A 27,347-nucleotide genomic window follows, 5' to 3' on the forward strand; every position below is an offset into this window, starting at 1 on the left:
GTACAGCAAAAACAAGTGTACTACCTGAAGACTACCCCCCAAAAAAAACATAATTTTATTTTCAAAGCTATGTATTTAACATTTTTTACAAACAACCTTATAAATAAAACAACCTTATCACCTTCAAAGTACTCTCCATTATACGTAATACATTTGTCTTATCTGCGATTCCATTCTTAGAAACATTTTTCAAACTCTATCTGTTTGGATGGCTGACAGCACCTCCCTTGTTCTTTTCTTCACCTTTTCTACGTCATCAAATCAGTGTCCTTTCATGCTCTTCATTTGCAGAAACAAAAAGAAGCCACTGGAGCGAGGTCAGGTGAATAAGGTGCACGGGGCATGCTGTTTTTTGGCAAAAATTGGAGCACTGAGATGGCTGTGTGAGCAGGTCCATTGTCTTGGTAGCAAAACCAGTTCCCTAGCTGCCAGAAAACTTGATGAACAGTCTGACTTGGTGGAATCAAATCCAAATGCACCACGAGTCAACATTTTCATCTATTTGGAAAGTTAACTGCCATCCAGAACAAGGTTTGTCATCGATCGACATTTCACTTTTTTTTGAAACAAGAAAACCACTTGTACAATTTTTTCCCATAATGCTGTCCTTATAAGCTGTTCACCACTACAACTGTTTCTGCATTTTTCCTGAGCAAGAAACAAAATTTCACAGCTGCACACTGTTCTCTTAAATTGGCCATCACAAAAAATGAGGTTCAAGTGAAACTGCTTTTATGAAAAAATTCACTGTGACCACAGAGAACCTTCCCAGGCAACACCACTGTGCACACTAACTCAGAGTGAGTTGCTCAATGCTTGCCTAGCAGGAAAGATGCATTGGTTTATACTGATATCAACCTGCAGAAGAATTAACCAAGACCCTTACCTCACCCCATACACAAAGACAAATTCAAGGTGGATCACAGATCTCAAGGTAAACCCAAAAACTATCAGGATCATCAATGAAAAAATTAGGACAAACTTCAGGAATACCTGGGCTATCAGCAATAATGAAGAATACTAAAGAGAAAACACTCATGTTCATCGAAAGATTTCATCTTGAGTAATGAGAAAATCACACTGAGAAAAGGTATTTAGTAATGACATATCAGACGAAGGTGTTATTACTAAAATCTACAGAACCCTGCAACCTTACAATAAGAAAAAAACTAATTGCCTACTGAGGAGGTGGGCAAAGACTTGAAGAGAAGATTCACAAAGGAGGAAACCTGAATGGCCAATAACCATCTGAGGAAATCCTCCTGATCATTAGTCATCCAGGGAATACAAATCAAAACAACCATAACATACCACCTCACACCCACAAGGACAGCCCAATTAAAAAAAAAAAAGAAAAACCAGAAAGGCACCACGTATATTGGAGGGTGTGTTGAGGTCGGAACTCTCACTCACTGCTGGTGGTCTTGTGATACTTACAGCCACTGTGGAAAGTGATTTGCAATAGCTAAAACAGATGGACATCGATATACCTAACAACCCAGTGACTTCACCACTGAGCATACACCCAGAAGAAATAAACCACAACCAGACATCTGCACTCCGATGTTCATCACCATGTAGTTTACAATTACAAAGAACTGGAAACAGCCTAAACTTCCATCATTAGATGAATGGATTAAAAAAAAAACCCTCTGGTATATAGACCCAATGGAGTCCCTAAAAAACAGTGAAGAATCAATGAAGCACCTTGTCTCGTGGAAAGAGTTGGAGGATATTATGCTGAGTTAAGTTAGCCAAGCACAAAAGGACAAGTACAACATGAGTCACCGAGGTAAGTTTAAACAACATAGCAGGCACAGGGGAAAATGTACCTATCACACAGTTCCCAGGCTGAGAACCAGATACTCTGGCAAGAGCCAGACCAAATACAATGATGCATAGATCATCAAAAAAGAAAAATCTTGAAAAGATAGCACCTGTGCAAAAAGACATGCCCACCCCCTACCCCCACTATGCTTTTACGGCCCACAGAGGGGTGGGGGAATAAAAAACATGGCAATGGGGGAACAGGGTACTAATTCACCCAAGGGGAGGATATTGTTTATGTCTCCCCAGGAAAGGGAGAGAGAGAAGAGATTTTATTCCGGTGTGTCAACCGTTGTGGATTGGACATCATGTTTTTTAGGAATGTGTAGTACTCCATTCCTGCTCAAAGCATCTCAATCAAGGAAAGGGCTGGCCTTAGCTCGAGACATGATGTCCCCTCCCTAGACAACAGGGCTACAGAAGACAGCACAAAACACAGTGCCAGGAGTGCCAGCCAGCCTGACCCACCCACAAGGGGGCAAACCCAGAGTGTAACAGACCACAATGGGAGCAAAGCCATGAAACCCTGAAGAAGCTTGATTACAAAGATTATGGTCTTCTGAATCGGGGGGCAGCACTTGGCACCTCATCTGAAGTTGGGAGAGATCCACAAGAGGGCCTCGTAGAAAGTCTAAAGTGTGACAGGGCGGGGCGGGGCGGGACACTTAGACTGTTCCATCCTTGACTGCAAGGAGAGCGATGAGATCTTGTACAAGTTGCATGAATGCGGAGGACTAAAGGGTATAAGGGGTGTTAGGTTAGTGGGTCTTGGGAAAGGGACCGCTGAAAGAAACGGGGATTGGACCGATGGATTGTAACAGGGTCTGTTCGCAATTTAACAGAGAGATCCTCATCAACTGTGGGTCAGGACAACAGCTAGACTTGGAACTACTTGTGTGGTCTCTTTTAATTCTTTTCTCTTTTGGTGTCTCTCTATATAAGACAGGCAAGATAAGCAACTCCAAGAAGACCACAGTGGGACTGAAGGGGGGCGGGGCATGGGAGAGGAGGAAGTGTGTGTGTGTGTGTGTGTGTGTGTGTGTGTGTGTGTGTGTGTGTGTGTGATGAAGCAATAATGACAGGGACAGGGGAAGAACAAGGGGAGAACGGTGTAGCATTCCAGACAGTTTCTGATCAATTGAAATGTATTCAAGAGGAATAACTGAGAGGTGAATGATAGTTAAGTATCATAGTGGGGCAGGAGGAAAGAAAAGAGAAAGAGGAAAGAACTACAAAGTAATAATCATATGTATGGTAGATATAAAGATAGGTATGTTAATATACACTACATATTATATATATATATATTAACACACCTATATTTATATACAAATGCAATAAGGAAGCAGACAGACTTTGGGCCTCGACTTAAAACTTACCTCAGTACAAGAACAGTTTGTTCTAATAATGTGGCAATGTAAAATACTTACTTTCCGGATAGGATTGCTGAAGGCAAAATGGGTGCATAAGCAAATGTGGTGAAGAAAGCTGATGGTGCCGGCTATCAAAAGATATAGCGTCTGGGGTCTTAAAGGCTCGAAGTTATGCAAGCAGCCATCTAGAATGGAAGCAACAAAGCCCACATGGAAGCACACCAGCCTATGTGATCATGAGGTATCAACAGGACTAAGTATCAGAAGTTCAAAAACAAGCAATCAATTGACATGAAGGAGTGGAGACACGTGGAGACCCAAAACCCACTTATAATTAGGCAGTTCCTTCACAGAAGGGCCATACAGGAGGGAAGATCTTTCCAGAAAGCAGTACAGTGCTAATGAAACACATACCTACATTTCCTCCCCTTACGATTACAGTCACAGCTTTACCTCATTAAGCTTGTTAGACCTGCGATTCATTTGCATAATGAAGATTGTTTCATGCATGAAATCCAAGATAGATAAACCTGTCAGAAATAGTGACGGGAACAATGATTCCCTGGGGGTACAGGAAGGGGGGAGGGAGACTGATAGCAAAGTTGACTGTATAACCACACTCGAGGGGAACAGAGACAGCGGACAGTATAAAATATGGCAAAAAAGTTTAAAAAAACAAAATTAACTATAAGAAAAAGGGTTCCTGGGGGGGGGGGCGGAAGAGACAAAGGAGAGCCAATAGCAAAGAGTTCAAGAAGAAAATGTTTTGAAAATGATGGTGGCAGTAATTGTACAATTATGAATTATTATAACTGAATTATGGATTTTTTTATCTGTAAGAGCTTCCAATAAAATGATTAGAGAAAAATTTGAAAAATTAAGTGTTGAACACACACACACACACACACACACACACAAGCTGGACTTACGGCAGGAAAGTCAAAGTTTGGCAGGAGCCAAGGATTAAAGTAGGGGAAGCAGATAATGAGACCAGAATAGTAAAATGAGAATTAAAAGCCCTAAAATCTCATCTTCTGCTATTCAGTTTGATGTTAAGAAAATGTCACTTACTCAATATCCTTTCGGACTGATCCCATTAGGTTCTCCCTTTCCCGTATGGCCATAAAGTTTGCTTTGGTTTTATGAAATTCATGTGTATAGTCCTGCAATAAATCAACATTAAATCTCAACAAAAATTATATACCCTCATCTTATTGAATCAAATATTTACTGTCATCAGACTGCAACTTCTCTAAAAAACAAACTGCCATTTAAGAGATCGAATTGCCAAATAGCAAAAATAACTTTATAATTATTTTCCTGAACCATGACAAACTTCTTCCAATGAAAACAATTTGGTGTTAGGGTAACATTGCCACAAAATACCTATCTTCCAGTACAGTGGTTCTCAGCCTTCCTTTAATACAGCTGTGGTGACCCCCACCCCATACATTATTTCCGTTGCTCCTTCATAACGGTCGTTGTGCTACTGTGATGACTTGGGGGATTCCTGTGAAAGGGTCTTTCCAGCCCAGGTTGAGAACGGCTGCCCTAGCAGCTTGCCCTGAGGAGACCTGCTGGGGTAGAGGGTTACTACTTGGGCTGTTAACTGTAAGGTCATCGTTTGAACCCACAGGTGTTGTGAGGGAGAAAGACGAGGTTTCTTCCTGCTCCCCAAAAGACTGACAGCCTTGGAAACCCAAAGGAGTAGCTCTACTCTGCCTGCAAAGGGTCACTATGAGTTGGGACAATGAGCTCGGAACTTGAGTATCTTGAGGCAAAATTATAAAGGGAAAAAAATTCTAAGGTTTTTTCAAAGAGCTCAGCTAAAGCTTGAGCTGCTCTTTCTGCTTACTAACGTGTCCAATAAAGCCTACTTCCAAATTTGATCTTTTCAGTGCTTGTGCACATTTGATTCCTGCACTGCACTTCCTGCCCCATCTGAGAAGTGTGGGAAGACAAACACAACCCCACACCCTAGAGGAGCCCTGACCCGAGACAGCACCAAGACACGAGCATACAGCCTCAGCCCTCAGCCCTCCCTCCCCCACAGAGGAAAAGATTCTACTCTCCAGCTCCTAGTTACTGCCATCACCTCTGATTTCCTTTCACAAAGTGTGTTTGCGTTTATGTGTTTATCTAACACTGCTTTAATTTATGCTAACGAAAAACTGATGTGCGTTTTCTGTAATTCATAAAACACTAAGCAACCTTTCCATCTCAACAAACAGAAATCAACAGCATTCTTTTTAATGTTGCCAGTTGCCATCTAGCCAGTTCAGATTCCCAGAGCCCCCAGAGGGGTAGCGGTTCTCAACCGTTGGGTCACTACCCCTCTGGGGGCAAACAAACAACCCTTTCACAGGGGTCATCACAGTAGCAAAATGACAGTGATGAAGTAGCAACAAAAAGAATGTTATGGTTGGGGGGTCCCCACCACAGGAGGAGCTGTATGAAAGGGCCGGGCATCAGAAGGTTGAGAACCGCTGGGTTAGAGTAAAACTGCTCCAGCTGTGATCTTTACGCAACTAGCCAGGCCTATCAACCGCAGTACTGCCTGGGGGTTCAAACCAGCAACCTTCAGGTTAGCTGCAGATAGTCTATCTTACAAAGGTATCAGAATTTAATAAATTCTCCACTGCTACACAGTTTTAATTGCTTTCACTTTTGTTTTACAAAAAAGGTAAAATGTACATAGAACTGAGAACATATTTTGGGGGTGTTTAAGAGAATAATAACTGGCTCAAAGAATCATACATTTTAATTCGGATAGTGCTAATCTGTAGTGATTCTGCACTGGGCTGCGATCACAAGGTCAGGAGTTTGAAACCCCCAGCTGCTCCTCGGGAGAAAGACAGGGCTTTCTACTCCAGTTCACAGCTAATCTTGGAAACTCACACGGACAGTTCTGCCTTGGTTGGTAGGGTCACTCTGAGTCAGCATCACTCGATGGCAGTGGGTTTGGTTTTTTGGGAACCTGTCTTCTCTAAGGACTGCACGAATGTTCCTCCCACCAACATTTACCTATCCTTCCTGCTAATAAGTAACAAACACTGTAATTTCTGCCAATCTGTTGAAAAATCCACTCATTTTTTATTTATATATTCTTGATTTTGTACATTTATGATGCACATCTGGAAGTAACGAACACAGAGGTGCAAGGCAAAAGTAACATTGGCTTTACTGGTAAAGGTTGTCTCAACCTGGCCAGGCCAATATTCTCTGTGGTTTGGCAGTTATTGATGATGTCGCAGAGGCAGTGCATTGTTTATTGAATGTGGCTTTTCTAGTCAAAGTCTCTCACTCCCACCACCTGACCTTTCCCTGCAGGGGTCTGGTAAGAAGGTGAGGGAAGATACATACTGATAGGATTCATTTGTGAATAATTGTGAACAGTGCCATCCTGCTGTGTGTAAAAGGAACCCTCTGAGAAGCAAGAGGAGGGATCTCATTACCAGCTATAACCAGGAATGGAATATATCCTCTGGACCCAAGACTACTGCACAATGAACCTCCTGGATCCAGAAGACGGCTGTACCATCAGAGGAGCAGCAGCAGAACCAGGAGTCAGAGCAAGGCACAAAATGATGGATTTCCCAACCCACGGAGCAAATTAAGCCAAGTGCTTTGGTGTGGCAGGTTGGATTACAGCGCGGAGTGCCTCTGAGCACTTACCTGGGGAACGTGAACTTGCTGACCCATGGCAGTGGAGCTGAGTGCCTCTAGGCACTGAATTCAGGGAGCTGGGTATGCTGCCCCCAGAGCTTAAGCTGAATGCTTTTGAAATGATGCTTACAGCACAGTGGTATGCCCTTTGGGCATTCCGGGGCCGACTTTGAAACATGTCTTCATAAGTCAACTCTGAGCATTTTTCACTAGCATTATACAACTTGCTAATTTCCCTAACAAACTTTTTAATAGTGAGTTTTGTCTGTGAGTTCTGTGTAGTCTTTGGATAGATATTAGAACCTAGAGATCAAGTAGAGAGCACTAATTAAACAATACACATCACCTGGCAGTTAGTATGTAGTGACAGCCATCCTCCATTGGTGCACAATACTTATTTTTGCATAATGATCTAATTTTGGGGTGAGGAGTGAATATATATATCTGTATTAGGTCAATAAGTACCTATCTATTCCTATTTTTAACGTGATTTTTTAAAATTAGGAGTGGTTGTTTAATTTTTTTTCAATGCTAAAAGTATTGGCTTATTTGTACTACCATATTTTATTCTCCCTAACCCGATGCCCACTCCCCATCCCAAAATAAATTTTTAAGTGACTTAGGCTTTTTTGGTATACTTTTACCATTTCCCCCAACAATGTATTAAGTACAGTAAATGTTCTATATGTTCTCTTCAAAGCCTGATAGAAGTATACTCTAAACCAACGGTTCCAACCTGTGGGTCGTGATGCCTTTGGGGGTCAAATGACCCTTTCACAAGGTCGCCTGATTCCTAACGGTAGCAAAATTACAGTTATGAAGTAGCAACAAAAATAATTTTACGGTTGAGGGGTCGCCACACCATGATGAATTGTATTAAAGGGTGTGGCATTGGGAAGGTTGAGAACCAGTGCTCTAAACCATCATATTTTCTGTGCCTGAGCCAGCTATCTAGCTAGGTCTCTTAAATCAGGAGTGCACAAGAATGCCTTATTTACTGCATGTCACGTTATTGCTTCTCCTCAGACATTGCAGTTTAAAAACAAAAACCAGACTCATGGTGTGTGGCAAATCTGCATTGAGCAGATCTTACAAAGTCCATTTCCAACACCATGTGCACACTTCATGTCTGTCGTGTTTTAGTAATTCTTGCAATATTTCATACTTTCTCATGATGTTACTACACACTGCTGCTGAGTCAATTCCAACTCAGAACAGACTACAGTGTACGCCTAACTTGTACAGACAGTGGGAAGTCAAAATGAGTGTGTGACTCGCTTTATTGTGACATCTGCTCTATTGCAGTGGTCGAGAACCAAACCAGCAATATCTCAGAGGTATGCCTCTATATTTATCTGGTGGCGAGTATTACTCCACTTTATCAGAGAAAAGCAAGAGCTTTTATACATATTTAGAATTTTATAATACCAAAAAAAAATAACACAAGACAAATTTCTATAACATCACCTGTAGCACACATCCTATCTGAGGATTTTTAACAACTCCTGAGGCAGGTCTGAGAAGTGAGGAAGTGGAAGATAGAGGGGAGGAGAAAGGATGGTTATTGGTCAAACATGGGAGGAATCAGCATAACCCCAGGTGTAGGGGGTGATGAGGAAGAGACAAGATGTCCTATATGGGAAGTAAGGGGGTGGGAAGAATCACAAGAATGCCCGGGTATGGGGACAGAGCAGGTGGAAAGGGTCGGGATTCTGCCCAGGCTGTGGGGAATAAAGAGTCAGGAAGGTGGAAAAACCTGGGTAAGGTGAGAGAAAAAGTGCCTGGGATGGGTCAGGAAAAAGAAAACTAACATTTATAGAATTTCCTCTAAATACGTGAATTTGGATAGCTCATGCCTGATTTTCTTTCCTCATAGAAACATAGTTTACCATACTTTTACCATTTCTAAGTAGTTTCTGTCCCAGTTCTAAGGGTGGGTACACAATAAGCAAAATAAAAAGAAACCAAATTCAATGCTGACTCATAGTGACCTCCTGCGGGTTTCCGAGACTGTAATTGTTTACTGGAGTGGAAAGCCCAGTCTTTCCCCCATGGAGCTGCTGGTGGTTTCCCCCTGCCGCCCATGTGGATCACCACTACACCACCAGAACAAGCAACTAAATAAACAAGCCAGCTCTCCTGTGACAATGTAAACATCTTAAACCCAATACATACCTGCAGTATGTCTCTATGTCGCTGTAAGGTATGCATTAGTGCAGCATTCAAAGAGGGGACACCTGCACTGTTGGTATACTCTGCCATTTTATCATTTACTCCTGTAAGCTAAAAAAAGTTTAAAAAATTAGGAAGCATAGTAGTTAAAAGCAAATTATTTGCCTTTTGCTGGAAGCATAAAAGATCCCAAGCAGAGAGAGAACCGGAAAGGATTCATCATGTCTCCCAAATTATCCATAAAGGCTTAAATATCCCTCTGGCTGCTGCTGCGAGGGGCCGTGGAGGTGGTTCTGCCTCATGGTGGCCTATGGACAACTCAACAAAATGCTGCCCAGCCCTGCACCAGCCTCACACCTGTTACCTCTGAGCTTATTGTTGCAGGCACTGTGTCAATCCATCTCATGAAGGGTCTGCGTCTTGCTCTGCTGACCCTACTTCACCACCGAGAGCCCTTCCCAGAGACTGAGCCCTCCTGAGAGCATGAGCCAAGTACCTGACAGGAGGCCTCCTGTCATCCCTGCTCTTAAGGCTGTCCATTCTTCAAGGCAGATGTGTTCGTCTTCTCCCAGTCCCTGGTATTCTCAGGTCTTTGCCTACAACCCATTCGAATGCATCATTTCTTCTGTGGGCTTGCCCAGCTTTCACCGGCATAAGGCCACTGAAAATACCTTGGCTTGGGTCAGCTACACCTTAGGCTTCAAAGTGACATCGTTCCTTCTCAACACTTTAAAGAGGTCTTCTTGGACTAATAAATTGCATAACATGTAAACTATGTGCCAATAAAACTGTGGGAAAATGATAATAATAAAATAAAGAGGTCTGGTCTACCAAATTTGCCCGTTGCAAGGCATCATTTCCTTTCGTGACTCTTAGTCCCAAGAGTGTTGATAGAAGACAACGTAAAATGAAACCCTTGACAGCGCCTCTCTTCTAACTGGAGAAACCACATGGTCTACCTGATGAATCTTGCTTGCTTTATACTGAGTTATAATCCATACAGAAGGCTGGAGTCTGTGATCTTCATCAGCAAGTGCCTCAGGCTCTCGTTTCCAGCAAACAATGGTGTGTCACCTGCGTACTGCAGGCTGTTAATGAGCCCTCCCCAATCCTGATGGCTCATTCTTCTTCACATAGCCCAGTTCTGCGATTTGCTCAGCATACACACTAAGTGTGGTGAAAGAATACAACTTCTATTGATTTTTAACCGTGCAGTACCCCCTTGCTCCATTGAAACTACTGCCTCTGTAGTGGTCTACAAGAGCACGATGAAGTGTCCTGGAACTCCCATTTTTTTGGTAGCATTATCTAGTGTTATGATGCAAACAGTCAAATGCCTTTGTATAACCAATAGAACACAAATATCCTTCTGGTGTCCTCTGCTTTCAGCCAAGATCCATCTGACATCAGAACTGTGCCACACCCTCTTCTGAATCTAGCTGAGTTTGGGCAGTGTAATGCTACAACTGATTTTGAATAATCTTCAAAATTTTCCTTCTAAGTGATTTTAATATTTCTCGATGATTTCCACATCTGTTGGGTCACTGTTCTTTGGAATGGACACAAACAGAGATTTCCTCCAGTACATTGGCCAGGCAGCAGTCTTCCAAATCTCCTGACACAGACAATGCTGCCAGTGTGGCTGAAACAATTCAACTGGTATTCTGTCAATTCCTGGAGCCTTTTTTCTTTAAAAAAAAAAATCATTTTATTTGGGGCTCTAACAGGTATCAGAATCCATGCATTCATCCATTGTGTCAAGCACAGTTGTACATGTGTTGCCATCATCATTTCCCAAACATTTTCTTTCTGCTCGAGCTCTTGGTGTCAGTTCCCCCATCTCCCCGCAGAGTCTTGTTTTCATTAACGTCATCCATATAAACTGAGGCGCCTCTGCCAGCGCGGTGTCACACACGTCCACTGCTATTCCTGAAGTTTCCGTGGCTAATCCTGAAAAGTGGACTGGTATTCCTTTTCCCTTGTGTGTCTGAGAACAGAAGCGCAGCTGAGACCTGTCTTCAAAAATGACTATTATTATACAACATTAATAAACAGATGATTTCAATAACCATGTTTGAGGAGCTCTGGAGGTGTAGTAGACTACACACTGAGCTGCTACTGAAAAGTCAGTGATTCAAACCCACCAGTTGCTCCAAGGGAAAAAGATGAGGCTGTCTGTTCCCATTAAGACGTAAAGTCTTGGAAACTCAGAGAGGAATTTCTAGTCTATCCTATAGGATCCCTGAGTTAAAATCAACTTGATGGCAGTGAGCTGAGAATTAATATCAATATAGTCCAATGTTATACTCTTTAGTAAGTATACCAAAAACAAACAAACTCACTGCCATCAAGTTGATTCTGACTCACAGTGACTATATAGGACAAAAGAGAACTGCTCCATTGTGTTTCTAAGACAGTAACTCTTTATGGGAGTAGAAAGCCTCATCTTTCTCCCTCAGAGTGGGTGGTGGCTTCAAACTGCTAACTTTGCAGTCAGCAGCCCATGCATCATCACTGTACTACTACTAGGACTCTGACAGTATTAGAACAAAAAGCAAACTCACTGCCATGAAGTCCATTCTGACTCACAGCAACCCTGTAGGACAGGGTCGAACTGCCCCTGGGTCTGCAAGACTGCGTGTTTGCAGGAGCAGAAAGTCTCCTCTTTCTCCTGAGGAGTGGCTGGGGCTTTCGGACGTGCACGTTGCAGCACAATGTGCCACTACCACGTCACAGGGCCTCTAACAAGCAGTCACAACAAAATGGTCATGTAAGAGAGTGCTCACCCTTGCCAAGAGTTGTTCAATCTCAATCGCCATTGTTTCAAACATTCTATCTTGACTTGATCCATTTAAAAGGGGTGTTGTGTCAGAACTGAAAAGAAGTTCATGTAAAAGGAATATATTAGTTAATTCAAATCCTTTAACACATATTTAAATAAGGCAACACTTCTTGAAGAAGTCAAGTGGAATAGTCATTCTCTTTCTTTATAATTTTTAAGTTTTTTTTAAAACAATTTATTAGGGGCTCATACAACTCTTATCACAGTCCACACATATACATACATCAATTGTATAAAGCACATCTGTACATTCTTTGCCCTAATCATTTAATTTTTAAGTTTTATAGAAATTTTCCTGTAAGAAATTTTCCTTATAAGTTCTTTAAATCTGTATTACACAGTATAAAATATAACCAAATATAAGATTCTTCCCAAGGTCAAAGTACATCTGATCTCAGTAACATACAGAAATTAAAAGTGCTTGGATTGTTTACAAAATGATAGAAAATAATGGAAGTTATGGCAGTGCGCAATTGACGACTTAAAAAAATAAACTGTGAATGAAAACTACAGAACTATGAAGCAGAATATATAAGGGAGCCATAAGTGTATTAGGTTATGGAGTTTGTGAATAATGAGATTTAAAAAAATTCCCTCCAAAGCAAGCATGGTTCCTTATACCTGAAATTGACTCCATACTTGTTTGACTCTGAGAAAAGACTTTTTTTTTTAAAAAAGCAAGCAAGCTGAGGTGCAGCTGATACCTAGTTTGGAAAAGTAGTAACTGAAAAATCAATAGCTGGCTTTAAGTCTAATGTAAACGTCCAGGCCTGCCTACCAGGAACATCTTAGTAGCAGCCCTCTACATGTCCACCGAAACTATGACTGTCTTGTTTTGCAAAAATGTGTTCAACTGTCTTTTAAAATCTAAGTAATAAAATCCTAACTGGATACAAGTGACATTTTGTGTCAGATTCAAATTCTAAAACTGTATGTCCTGAAGATTTCTTTTGCCTTTTTCTGAAAACAAAACAACCAAAAAAAGCCCCCACTATCCTTCATCACTCTTCAGGTGGGGATGACCTTTATCCCTCTCCAGGTGACCATACTCAAACAAGGAAACTTGAGAAAATTCGTTGAAAAATGGAATAGAAAGATAATGGAAATTTTTCCATGAACTTTCTGCACCCCACTCCTATGATCAAACAAGCAGCTCAGTGCTGACCCGCACTATTCAGGGCACAGCTAAGTGCCCAGGCTCTAAGTGCTCTCCAGGCTCATAGGGGACTGTGTACTGTCCTCTGCGATCCTTGCGTGCGGTAGATAAAATAGAGTAAACCATCAGTTCATTATGGAAAAAAGAGCCCTGCTTCAGTTCCTTTCTTCACAAACATTCCCACACAATAGTAACAAGTAGCATAATAACCAAAAAGGATTTTAATTTTTAGCTCTAATAGAGCCAAATCCTTATTTCTTTTTGAATCATTCTAATTTATTTTCCTTAAAACTTGGTATGCAAATATGTCGATCTTTAATATTGGCTCTCTGGTTCTCTTCCAAAATGAGCAGGTAAAAATGCCCCCTCTATGACTACAACAAATTCCTCTCCGAGACACATGAGAAATAACAATGCGCCAACAGTCTATCAGATCTGTAAGGAGGGATGGCAGTGTCTTGGTCACCGAAAACAAATGCACATTAAGTAACTGCTGAATGAGTGAATGAGTCATCATTTCTACTGCTAGTTATTCCCACATTCACCAGACACCCCATAAGAATATATGAAGCCAGGGAAATGGCCAAAAAGTCGCTCTCCATAATACTAGTTTTCAGTTCAATTTAATTCATTTTATTAAATGTGTGTGGTGATTCCAAGACTTTGAAGTTCTTGAAATATAGAAACTAAAAAAAGTGGAGCAAATATTGTACACTCATTGGCAGTAGCCAAGTGGGAGGCTTAAGATTCAGGAAAAATTATTTCTAATCATAAAATATGCTTATTGATAGAAAAATAAAAACAAAGTCAAAACCATTCCTCTTTTGCTTTACTTGCTAAGTAAAGATGAGCTCAAAGGACGACACCACAGTCATATCCACCCGGCATGCCAATAACTTTCTTCAGGCCACTTTAGCAATATGTTGGCCCTCGGACCTTTACAACAACTATTTTGCTGTTATTAACAGGAATAATAGAGTTAAGATAAAATAATAATTTATAAACTATAAGGGTTCATAGGGGAGGGGGAGGGGAAAAAAAGGAAACAGCTGATTCCAGGAACCCAAGTGGAAGGCGAATTTTGAGAATGACAAGGGCAACGAATGTATAAGGGTGCTTTACTCGATTGATGTATGTATGGATTGTGATAAGAGTTGTATGAGCCCCAATAAAATGATTTTTTTAAAAAAAAATTTTAAGAAAAAAAAAAAGGAATAATAAGAGTTTAAAAAAAAATTTTAAAGCCCCTGGTGGTGGTGTGGGTTTGGCATTGGGCTGCTTAATTGGCAGGCCAACAGTTCAAACCCACCAGCCACTCCATGGGAAAGATGAGGCTGCCTGCTCCAATAAAGATCGATGGTCTCAGAAATCCTATTTGGGCTACGTGTTACAATGGACTCGATGGCAGTGGTTTGGTTTGGTTTGGGGGCTAGAGTCCAAGGGGTGCTGGTGGTGCAGTGGGTAAAGCATCCGACTTACAACCCAAGAGGTCAAAACCATCAGAGCCTCTGCTGGAATATGCACAATATACTAAGTTTCACAGTATGGGCCTTAGTTCAAATTCAAGTGCAGATGTTATTTTTACTATTAGCTGTAGAATACCATCAATCCTTGAAAAAATATCGAAAATAAAAGAGTGGACAAAAACTAAAAACACTTTACTAGCCATTCTACTCCTGATAGAAACATTCTGTGAAAAAATGTGCCAGGACCACACATGTAAGCTCTTAGTGCCTGATGGGTGATAAGCAAAAAATTAGAAGGAATGCCCATCTACAGAATGGGCAAATTCTGATAGAGTCATAGAATGTGGCATAGTGGTTACACATTGGGCTGCTAACTGAGAGGTCAGCAGTTCGAACCCACCAGCTGTTCTGCAGGAATAAGATGAGGTGGTCTGCTCCCATAAAGAACTCATAGCCTTTGAAAACGGGCAGTTCTACTCCACCGTACAGGATCACTATGGTAGTGAGGGGGATAAGCAGCAAATGAATATATCAAAGTTAAGCATACCCATAGCTGACTTCCAGATAGTGCTGAACAAAAAGCAAGTTGAAAAAATAACTATAGTAGCATATAAAAAGTTAGTTAGGAATACACACATATAGTATACACACACATAGTATAGTATACACACACATATAGTATACACACACATATAGTATAGTACTACATGTAGTATACATGTAGTAAAAATAAAGTGAATATAGGGAGACAAGAAGGGAGAAGCTACCAGAGGGACATACCAGGCCGTCAAATGAAGCGGTAATAAGGGAGGATGTTACTTACATAGGGTTCATTATATTATTCTATCTTTTCATCCCTTTTAAAATCATTTTATTGGGGCTCATACAGCTCTTATCACAAACCATACATACACCCATTGTGTCAAGCATATTTGTACATATGTTGCCACCATCATTTTCAAAACATATTCTTTCTTCTTGAGCTCTTGGTATCAGCTTATTTCCCCCGCCCCCACTCTCCCTCCCTATTCTATCTTTTCAAGCATTTATTTTTTGTAAACAAGTGGATGACCTAAAGAATGCCATTCAAAAAGAATGCATTTTCTACATGTCCAGTATAGTAATAAGCTTGTTTCTCAAAAGAACACCAGAATAAAAAGTAACTTTGTTACTAGTAGCGGGCATATATGTGGCCTTACATTTAGTCTAAAGCACAGAATAGTAGTTACACATACACTGCATTTGAGTAGTTCCTCATTTCCATTTCTCAATCTGAAACAGAATGGGATTTTCCCTAAGAATACAATGGGGCCAAATTTTCTTACACTGGCTCACTAGAAACTCTTATTTCTGATACAAACTCACTGTTCACACCTAGCATTATTCTGTTGGCAATGTCATAATTCTTGCCCAGGGATCCTGAATAAATGCTAACCCCCCAAAATTAAGATTTTAATAGGTCACTTTAAAAAAATCAATGATTACAAAAGAAACACCAAATTCACCAAACAGACCAAATTACAGGGGTCATAAATTCTATCTTATTTTTGAATGCTTTAAAAACACTATTATCATTTAAGGCAAAAGAGAGAATCTGGTAGTACCTATACCTGTCGCGTCTTCCATCTCGGGAACCGGAGTGACTGTAACTTGTACACAATTTACTAAAGGAAACTAGTTTCAGGTCAAGTTCATTTTCCAACTGTCGGGCCTGTTTCCTGAGATCTTTAATAAAAAGTATAAAAGCAAATGATTAAACACAAAAACTCCACCAGTACACATGTAACATCACAATACTCTGTAGAAAACAAACTATAAAAATGATCAGCTATTGATCTAATTCTTCCATAAATAAAAGTGTTAAAAAGGAAGAAAGCAAATATCCAGGGAAGCAAGCAAGCCCTTTATTTAAACTTCAGACTGGGGGGTAGGGGGGGGGAATAAACTGTGGGAGATCGATTTCAGCTCTATTTAAAAAACAGCTAGCTTTACAGTAATGAGATGCTATCCCAGCATTCCTATAATTACTTCTACAGCAATAAAGACAATTCTGTAATTGAGGGGAAACCCTAAGTACAAATGACAAAGGAACTGAACATAGTTTCCAGTCTAGCTAGTACGACATCAATTCACCAGCTAAGAAAGCATCACTGTTTGATAAGGTTTTTCTATCTACATTCCAAAGATTTATTAGGCTAATGAATCTGTTAACAGTAAAAGGACTTACTGATTGAGCATAAAATTTTTAAAAATGATCCATGAAAAAGACTTTTAAATTCCCTTTCAACATAATTACTAAAGGAGAAGCTGAAACAATAAATACTGTGCTACTGATCAGGTCAAATGTGATATGATGGGAATAAGCACATATACCCTTTTAAGAAGGGAAGCAAAGCAGGGGGAGAAATTGATACCTAGTTTGACTTCTAAGGGCTTGAGTGCGAGGAAACGCACATCTAGATACGACTGCTTCCATTCATGGCTAAACCAAAAAGGACTGACTACATGGCAGAATGGCAGTAAAGATCTTATCTTGAGAAACATGGAATACAAAGAGTATTTCAGTACGTTGGAAAAGGAGTCTTGGAGGTGGCAGAGGTTCCAACCCACTCAGGCCTGTCTGCTCCCATAAAGACTTAACAGCCTCGGACACCCTTTAGGGTCGCTATGAGTTAGAATCTATCCGATGGCAGTGGGTTTGGTTTTTTTACCACTACAAGTAAAACGCAGGGGCACATTTTTATCCACAGATCAAATCCCAGTTCAGCTAGCTGAGGTGTATCTGTAATCTACCCTGGTGGTGTATAAAGCATTGGACATGGTCTGCCGTCCAAAGCCACCAGCAGCTCATGGGAGAAAGAGAGGACTTTCTACTCGTGAAACAGTTAGTCTTAGAAACCCACAAGGGGTTGCGATGAGCCAACATTGACAATGGCAGTGAGTTTCTAACCTATGATCCTCAGCTTTGCCTTTAAACCCAAACCTCCAGGGGTTTCCCCACGGATCATTAGGAACTGGGTTGCTATGGGTCAGAACTGACTCAATGGAACCTAACAGCCTTAATCATGACAGCAGCGGTCACAATTAGGCTTTCAATAAGGAATGCCAGTGTTTCAAAGCCACCAGCCACTCCGTGGGACAAGCACGAGGCCGTCTGCCCCTTTAAAGATGTTATAGTCTCAAAACCTCAGCGGTGCCGTGACCCTTTAATACAAGTTCCTCCTGTTGTGGTGACCCCCAACCATAACATTCTTTTCTTTTTTTTAAATCATTTTATTGGGGGCTCATACAACTCTTACCACAATCCATACTTCATAACTGTCATTTTGCTATTGTGATTCGGGCCACCACTGTGAAAGGGTCATTCACCCCCCAAAGGGGTTGCGACCCACAGGTTGAGAACCGCTGCTCCCGGGAGCATGACCACTCTGTCCTCTGAGATTACTATGAGTTAAAATGGAAGGCAGTGGGTAATTTCAGAAGGCTGCTTCAAAACACCATCTTCTACTGATTAAAGAATCTAGGAGCCACTTCTATCCAATCTGAAATGACTAATTCCAAAGTGTTGTGTAGCTGATACTTTTCAAAAGTGCATTTCAATATGTGTTTTAAATGAATTCTAAACATGCTTCCCTTACTGTCCTCTCGGGTGGAGATCATCCAGTGAAAATACACAGGGGCTTCCAAAAACTTGTGGAAAAACGCATTACCTTTGCATTCCATTTCCCAGAACTGTGTGCAGGCCCCTCATTATGTAGGCACAGGTACACACAAGTACACACACACCCGTGGTGTTTTCCCAGGGTGTCACCGGGGAGCAATAGGCCCAAATGGGAAAATGATTCGGGGAGGGATTTTCATGTTGCCAGGAGAGTGGCATGCAAAAGCTGAAAACTCTCCTCAGCACTGAGGCCCAGGAGGAGTTTCCACGAGCCCACTCTTGGGCATTAAACGCCCTCGTTAAATCACACGGGTTGTCCCAACTTCCTCTCTCTCTGAAAAAAAGAAATCCGAGTCTAGACTCCAGGGCAGACGGGAAATGCATTTCCTCTGCCTTCAAACACGGTTCGACACCCAAGCCTCGAAGCCCCAGCCCGAAGCAGCCGAGGGGCCCAATCAGAGCCACGACGCTCGGACTCCTCTCACGGTGCGGTGCGGGCTGACGGTGGCCCCTTCCCGGCGTTGTGCTCTTTCCCCCGCAGTTTTCCAGCGGCGACTTCTCTCTCCCCGAGGCACCAGTCTCAGCGCCGGGCACCCACTCGCGCCCAGCACCCGTTTCCTCAGTAGTCCCGCTGATCCCTCAGCCCAGTTCTCCTTCAGCCTTTCAGAGAGCGCTTCCTTTTCGCCCTCTCTCCGCGTTCCCCGCCCAAAGCCAGCCTCCGGTCGCGCTGAGGCGGCCGGGCCAGGACCTGCCGCGGAGGCCAGCCCGCTGCCCCAGAACCTTCACGTCCCCCCACTCCCAGGCCCCCGGCGCGCCCCGAGACCCGCCCCGCACGCCGCTCGGAGACCCAGCTCTTTCTCGGGCACCTCCTCCGAGACCCGTCCCCGCTCCAACCTCTCGGCCCCTCGGCGGGACCCCCTCCGAGGCCTCCCGCTCACCTTCCCAGTAATTGCTGCTTCCCGCCGCCATCTTTGTTGTCCAACGTCAGTCGGGAGAGGAGAGTCGAGACGAGGCGGACCCCAGAGAGGCGCCTCCACGCGTGCTTCCGCCCCGGGTGCCGGGGCTGATGGGATAGGCGAGTTTCCCAGACACCGCCCCCTGGCGGGCAAGCTGTTCTCCTGCCGCTTTGGACCAGCCGGGAGGCGTGGAACCCGAGCGTTAGCCACGGGTGCGTTTGGTCTTGCTCGTGCCTCTCATTGGCGCGCAAGCCCTGATCCTCGACGTTAACGCAGCTAGTCGTCTTTCCCAGAAGATACTGAGGTGACTGAGAGGAGCGTTATTCGTAGGTGGAACGTCTTCAAACTTCGCTGGCCTTCTCTAATAAGGAGGACCTCCCTCTGGACTCCATCCTCGGTGCCAGAAGCCGGTGCCCGCCTCCCTACTGTGGTCGGCCGGTTTCCCTTTCTCTCCCGATTGCGCCAGGCCGCTTTCCCTTCACTCACCCAACAGGAAGGACAGAAGGAAACCCCGAGCGGCCCTGCGCCATCCTCACAGTTCTGTGCTTGAGCCCATTGGGAAGGAGCCTCATGCCCTGGCACCGTATCAGACGATGCTTGACCTCGTGTGCAGTCCTGTTGTGGTTGCTGTTGGTGAGATTCGAACTAGTCGATTCGAACCATTTGGGTGCGCAGTAGGCTAACGGCTCCCGCAGGGTTTTCAAAGATGTGATCTTTCCAGAGCAGCTATTGGTACCTGAAGTTCCTTGACTCAGTCCTTGATTGACACAAGGCATGTTAGTGGTCCAGTGGTTATGAGTTGGGCTGCTGACCGCAAGGTTAGCAGTTCAAAACTACAAGCTGCTCTGTGGGAGAAAAATGAGACTTTCTGTTCTCATAAAGGGTTACCTTCTTGGAAGGTCCAAGGGGGCAGTTTTCTACGTTGTCCTACAGAGTTGCTATGAGTTGGAATTTACTTGATCAGGCCGTGAGTTGGTGTTTTCGTTTTGATTGATGTGTGTGTGTGTGTGCGCGCGTTTCTGGGCCCAAGCCTGCTTAGTACCTTTTTATAGGCACACCCCAGGCACACATTCTTGGGACACATAGTCAGCAGTCACACCCCCTGACTGCCTTGGTCGGAGGGTCCTGAATCAATCTTGTAAGCTTTTTTCTCTGCACTGGTTAGTGTACCTTTCCCCTCAAGGCCTCTTTCCCCCTTTGGCAACTGTGCTGTATTGTCCTGACACCCCTCATGATTTTCCCAGTTGCCTTTGTTCTCCACATCATTCTCCAGGTCTCCGTGACTCCTCAGGCACCATGGTGACCTCCTGATGATTTCCACCCTCTTCCACACAAATGGTTTTTGTCCTGTTTAAGACTTAATACATGTGTCTGTACTAACTATATTTGAATTTGAGGTTTCTTTGATCACCAGAAGGATCTCTGGTAGCATACTGGGCTACATACTGGGCTGCTAACCACAAGGTCAGTAGTTTGAAACCACCAGCAACCGGAGGAGAAAGATGAGGCTTTCTATTGCCATAGAGTGACAGTCTCGGAAACTCACAGGGGCAGTTCCGGCCTTTCCTATAAGGTCACTATAGGATTTGACATGAATTTGATGGCAGTGAGTTTGGGTTTTCGAAGACATAGTGACTGCACTTTGAACTGCTAACCACAGGGTCAGTGATTTGAACTTACCAGCTGCTCTCAGGGACAGAGAGGAGGCTGTCTGTTTCTGTGAAAAATTTCAAGTCTCAGAAACCCAAAGGGGCAGTTCTACTTGATCCTACAGGGTCACTGTGAGTTGGAATCAACTCGATGCCAGTGGGTTTGGGTGCAGGCAGCAGGATCCAACACTGTCTTTCCTGGAGGGACCTCTCTGGGCAGGGTGGTGTGTGTGTCAAGGAAAGAGAAAGGGGTGATTTTAACCGTGAATTCCCATGGGCCCCTGAAATTTTTTAAACATATATTTCTGTGCTTTCAGAAACTTTATAAAGTCTTATCAATTCTTATTGGGTGTTTTCTTGCCTAGGAATATTTAGAACTTTGTCCATTTTCTCTCTGTGATGTTTGCAAACACTTTTGACTGTCCTCTTGCAGTTTGGTCTGTTTCTGGTTTGTATGCCTAGGTTTTTTGTGGCTCAGAGAATGTCTGGAAAACAGGGCTTCATTTCCATGTTTAATGGAGCTCATTTCTATTTTCGGGGAGCTCTATGTCATTTTGTTTGCACATAAAGGGGGGATGGGGTGCTGAAAACACACTGATTCACTGCTGGTGTTGCAGCCTGAAGTTGCACGAGTTTTGGGGGTGGATCATGGGTTGGGGGTGGGGGAGGTAGCTGGGGGAAGTAGTTCTGCAGTTCCCCTTCCATTTTAAACATGAGTTGTCCCCTAGTAAGATGGAATGCCTCTTTTAAAGATCAGATTTAGACCTCTAGTCTACTCAAGCAATAGACACTGGCATTTGAGTGGCAAAATTTTTTTAGAAAATCAGTGGTCTTTGAAACCATTTTTGGTCATTTTAGGAGGGGATGACCCAAGTGGAACAGCTTACATGTGTGAGATAGTTAAGGTTTATTGTGCCAAACTGGCTGATAAACACATGGGGGCAGAGAGAGAAATGGCTCGGTGAGCCTCACCTTTCTAGTACTCTGGTCTCTTGCTTTCTGATGGTTGAGTGCATGTGCCTTAGCCAGTTCCCTACTTCACCTGGCAAGGCTCACTTCCTGCAAGACATCCCTGAGGAGAAGCCACATGGACCTATTCTGATGCAGCCCTGGGTGCTGGAGCAGCCATGTGGAGACCCCTGCCCGCACTGAGATGCTTACATGCTCACTGACTCGGCTTTCCTCCTGCAGTCAGCATCATTGCATGTATTTTGTGAGATTGAGGAGGACTTTGTAGATTGGTGTTAGACGTACGGGCTAATGTTGGATTTGCAGGCTTGGACAGCACTAGGTTGGGATGCTTTCTGAATGTACACTTAACCCTTTATATAAAACTCTCTCTTATACAGATATGAGTTTCTGTGGATTTGTTTCTCTAATATACCCAGACTCACACATTGTGTTACTTTGTGCTGCAATGTTTTGAGACTGTTGTCCAATTAATTAACTGTCATAACATAGAATGTGACCAGGGAAAACACAGGCAGTGACCTTATAGCCCGTTGGCTAAATTCGGAGACCCAGAGTGTGGTTTTCAGTGTTAGTTTGGAAAACAACTGCTTGTAGGTCAGCCAAGAAGGTGGATGAGAGTCTGTTTTTCAGAATTCTCTTTTAACTGTGGCCACATTCCACTTTGATTTTTTTTTCTTTTTTTTAAATAATCGTATTGGGGACTCATAACTCTTGTTACAATCCATACATCAATTGTATCTGACATATTTGTACATATATTCGGTCATTCTTTTCTAGACATTTACTTTCCATTGAGCCCTTGGGATCAGCTCCTTTTTTATGCCCTCCCTCCTCCCCGTCCCCCACCCCTGGTGGCTCCTTGATAGATTATAGATTGTTAATTATTTTAAAATCTCACACCAACCACTGTCTCCCTCCCCATCTGGTTTCTGCAGTTTTTGCCCCAGGATAGGGGTATGTGGTTATGTGCGATTCATTGTGATCGCTGGCCCCTTCCTTCTCCACCTCTTCCCCTTATCCTTTTCTTACCTCTATTCTGACTCCTGTTCCTGGGTTCCATATGTTTTGAGTTTTATCTCTTGCCTATACTTATGTACATGCTCCCATCTAGTCTAGATTGGGAAGTGGCACTGGATCATGATAGCCAAAGGAGGGGTGGTGGTGGTGAGGAGACTTCAGGGGATCAGAGGTATATTGCATAACCCATTTTTGCTCTACTGCACCCTGATTGACTCAACCCCTCCCTGCGACCACTCTGTGGGGGATGTTCTACTGTCCATAGATGGGCTTTCAGTCTACACTTCAACCCTCCTCCATTCTCACCAATGCAGTTTTATTTGTTTACTGTTTGTTGTGAGTTTTCTGATTCCTGTTACCTGGTCTCAACACCTCATGATTGCACCAGCTGGTGTGCTTCTACGATGTGGCCTTGTTGCTTCACTGTTGGATGGCCGCATGTTTAACTTCAAGCCTTTAAGACCCCAGACCTTATATCTTTTAATAGACGGGCACCATCCTCTGTCTTCACCACATCTGCTTATTCACTAAATTTGTCTTCAGTAATCCTATAGGGGGGTGGAGTTGTGAGCATTATAGAATGCCAATTTGTTAGAACAAAGTGTTCTTGTTTTGAGGGAAGGTATGAGCCTAGGCCCAAGGCCCTTCTGCAGGTTCAGTATATTGTCTTATAAATATATGTACATATGCCAGTACCACTATTGTTATGGATTAATGCAGTTACATAAGTGCACGCCTCTGTTAATCTCCCTATCTATGCCTTTGCTTCCCAGAGCTTGCCTCTGTTTCCTTTTGCCTCATGCCCTGCCATCACTTTCTCTTTCCTTTTTTTAAAAATCACTTTATTGGGGCTCATACAACTCATCGCAATCCATACATCCATTCATGTGTAAAGCACATTTGTACATTCATTGCCCTCATCATTCTCAAAACATTTGCTCTCCACTTAAGCCCCTGGCATCACCTTCTCATTTTTCCCCTCCCTTCCTGCTCCCCCTCCCTCATGAACCCTTTAAATTTATAAATTATTATTTTGTCATATATTACACTGTCTGATGTCTCCCTTCACCCACTTTTCTGTTGTCCGTTCTCCAGGGAGGAGGTTATATGTAGATCCTTGTAATAGGCTCCCCCTTTCTACACTACCCTCCCTCCACCCTTCTAGTATCACCGCCATCAGAACTGGTCCTGAAGGGATCATCTGTCCTGGATTCCCTCTGTTTCCAGTTCCTATCTGTACCAGTGTAGATCCTCTGATCTAGCCAAATTTGTAAGGTAGAATTGGGATCATGATATTGGGGGAGGAAGCATTTAAGAACTACAGGAAAGTTGTATGTTTCATTGTTGCTACACTGTACCCTGACTGGCTTGTCTCCTCCCGACCACCTTCCATAAAGGGATGTCCAGTTGCCTACAGATGGGCTTTGAGTTCCCACTCCGCATTCCCCTTCATTCACAATGGTATGATTTTTTGTTCTTTGATGCCTGATAACTGATACCTTTGGCATCTCGTGCATCTGGTGTTGTTTTTGAGCTAGATGGCCACTTGTTTACCTTCAAGTCTTTAAGACACCAGACACTGTATCTTTTGATAGCCGGGCTCCATCAGCTTTCTTCACCACATTTGCTTATGCACCCACTTTGTCTTCAGTGATTGGGTCTGGAAAGTGAGCATCATGGAATGCCAGTTTAATAAGACTAAGTATTCTTGCATTGAGAGAGTACTTGAGTGGAGGCCCAATGGCCATCTGCTACCTTAATACTAAACCTATAAATATATGCAGAGAGATCTATTTCTCCATCCTCATATATATTTATATATGTACATGCCTTTATTTAGACCTCTATAAATTCCCTTTGCCTCCTAGCTCTTTCCTCTATTTCCTTTTACTTTCCTCTTGTCCCACTATCATACTCGGCCTTCATTTGGGTTTCAGTAATTCCTCTGTTACATTGCCCTTGATCACGCCTTACCAGGCCTCCTACTCCCTCTTCACCGCTGATTTGGATCACTTGTTGTTCCCTTGTCCCTGGGATTGTTGACACCACTTCATTTCCCCCCACCTCTCCCTCTCCCATGTCCCTCCCTAACCATCGGTCCCATTGTTTTCTACTCCAGATTGTTCATCCAGCCTATCTTATTTAGACATACCTGCTGAGATAATAATATGCATAAAACAAGACAGAGCAAAACGAATCAACAAAAGAAAACAAAACAATATCCACAACAAAAAGCCAATGACAAAAAAAACCCCACAACACAACAACAAAAAAGAAAAGCTTGTAGTTAGTTCAGGGACTATTTCTTGGCCCTTTGGGAGTGTTTTCTGCTCAAGTCTGATGGTGTGCCAAGCCCTGGCCCAAAGTCTATTTTTGGTATTTCCTGGGGACTTCCTTGCTCTGTTTCCCTTGCTGTTCTCTTGCATGCCCTTAGTGTTTTGCCTTGGTGTGGTGGGATCAGATCGGGCAGAATTCCCACACTGTGTTTCCAGTGTTCTTCCCTGTAAGGCTATGGGTCAGTGAGGGATGTTGTGTCGCATAGTGGGGCCAGCCATGTGGTCTTCTCTGTGGACTGACTGTTGTGAGTGGGTAAATCGTCATCAAGACTTGGATGGCCAGAATGTGCTCCACTCTCTCTTCATCCCCCTTCATTTTCTCCCATGTGCTCTGATCAGACATGTCCCTCTCCCTGAGCTGCAGTGCTGTCCTCTGAAATAAATTCTTCTGGGGGTGAGGCAGATGTCCACATAGTTGGGGTTGTGGCCAGCCCCTCAGACCTCTCCACTGGTTCTCTACTTCATGCTGGCATGTTACATTCACCTCTTGGAGCACCCGGTTGAACTCTGGTCCCTCTTTCCCTGTGGAGATATAAACAATACCCTTCCCTTGGGTGAGTTAGTGTCCTGTTCCCCAGCTACCCATTTCTTCTTTTTAATTATTTTCCTTTTTAGTTTACTACCATATGTATCCCTAGATTTGGTCTAGCCCCTGCCATACTACCTGGTCTCCTCATTCCAGGAATGTTTGTATTCAGTATCTTTTTCCATATGCCCCTTTTGCTGTTTTTTTTTTTAAAGCTTACCTCGGTGGACTCATGTTGTTCTTGTCCTTTTGTGCTTGGCTAACTTCGCTTAGCATGATTTCCTCCAGTTCTTCCATGCAATGATGTGCTTCATATGTTCATCACTTCTTTTTAGCAATGTGTAGTACTCCAATGTATGTATGTACTACAGTTTTTTTAATCCACTAGCCAGTTGATGAAAATTTGGGTTGTTTCCAACTCCTTGCAGTTGCAAACTGTGCCACAATGAACATTGGAGCACAGATGTCTGGCTGTGGTTTGTTTTTTGCCTCTTGGGTATATGCCCAGTAGAGGGGATTGCTGGGTTGTGTGGTAGCTTGATTTCCATCTGTTTTAGATATCACCAGATCTATTTCCATAGTGGCTGTACATACCTACAGGTCCATCAGCAGTGGATGAGAGTTCCGTTCTCCCCTCAGCACTTCTAACACTTGTTGCTTTCTGATATTTTGAATTGAGCTATCTTTTAGGGTGTTAGGTGATATCTCATTGTTGTTTTAATTTGCATTTCTGTTATGGCTAAAGATCGGGACCATTTTCTCATGTGTTTGTTGGCCATTAGGATTTCTGTCCCTGTGAAAATTATCTTTTCTTCAGGTCCTTTACCCACTTCTTCAGTGGGAAATTCGTTTTCTTTTCTTTTTGGAAGCTAGCAGAGTATTGTAGATTTTAGTAATAAGGCCTTTGTCTATGTACACAGGTGTTTATCTTCAGTACATCCCATTTGTCAATTTGTTCCTCCTCTGTGTTTGTGTCCTTGCCTATTTCCGATAGCCTATGCATTCCCTCTGCCAAAGTTCTCAGGTTGGTCCCAATTCCCTCATTGATGGCCCTAATAGTTTGGGGTTCTATTTCAAGGTCTGTGATCCACCTTCAGTTTATTCTTGTGCATGGAGTGAGATAAGGAACTTGCTTCATTTTACTGCAGGTAAATATCCAGTTTTCCAACACCACTTGTTAGAGAGGGCATCTGCTTCCCATTTGATATTTTTGGGGCCCTTATCAAAGATCAGTTGTCTGTATGCTGATGATTTTATTTCTGGGTTTTCAGTTCTTTTCCATTGGTCTGAGTATGTCATTATACCAATACCATGCAGTTTTGACAGCTGTGGCTGCATAGTATGTGCCAAAGTCAGGTAAAGCAAGCCCTCCCATGGTGTCCTTCTTCTTGAGGAGTTATCTGCTAATTCTGGGATTCTTTCCTCTCCATATGAAGTTGGTAATCAGTTTTCCATTTCTTTGAAGAAAGATGAGGGTAATTGTATCGGGATTGGATTAAATTTATATAGTGCCTTTGGCAGAACTGACATCTTTACTATATTGAGTCTTCCAATCCATGAGCATGGGATATTCTTCCATTTGTTGAGGTGACTCTTGGTTTCTTACAATAGTGTTCTGTAGTTTTCCCCGTATAGATCTTTTGGGGTTTTTTAGTCAGGTATATCCCTAGATATTTCAATTTGTATTTGGCTATTGTGAAGGGTACCACGTTTTTTATCTCCTCTTCT

At 42.9% G+C, this 27,347-nt stretch overlaps 1 protein-coding gene across 2 annotated transcripts in view; it reads right to left on the reverse strand.

Moving 5' to 3' along the window:
* The window catches only part of GOSR1 (golgi SNAP receptor complex member 1), a 44,116-nt gene extending 24,904 nt beyond the window's left edge, over window positions 1-19,212 (reverse strand). The window contains exons 1-5 of one of the 2 annotated variants that reach the window (XM_075561259.1): window positions 19,102-19,212; window positions 16,113-16,227; window positions 11,825-11,912; window positions 9,042-9,149; window positions 4,272-4,363 (exon numbers count right to left, since the gene is read on the reverse strand). In XM_075561259.1, the coding sequence (XP_075417374.1) occupies window positions 4,272-4,363; window positions 9,042-9,149; window positions 11,825-11,912; window positions 16,113-16,227; window positions 19,102-19,132 (434 nt within the window). In that variant the 5' untranslated portion in view covers window positions 19,133-19,212. Of the gene's footprint in view, window positions 1-4,271; window positions 4,364-9,041; window positions 9,150-11,824; window positions 11,913-16,106; window positions 16,228-19,101 lie in introns of both variants that reach the window. The other variant, XM_075561258.1, reaches the window with a different exon arrangement.
* Window positions 19,213-27,347: the final 8,135 nt, after the last annotated feature.

The sequence above is a fragment of the Tenrec ecaudatus genome, chromosome 10 (assembly GCF_050624435.1).
Source record: "Tenrec ecaudatus isolate mTenEca1 chromosome 10, mTenEca1.hap1, whole genome shotgun sequence".
NCBI classification, from domain to species: Eukaryota; Metazoa; Chordata; class Mammalia; order Afrosoricida; family Tenrecidae; genus Tenrec; species Tenrec ecaudatus.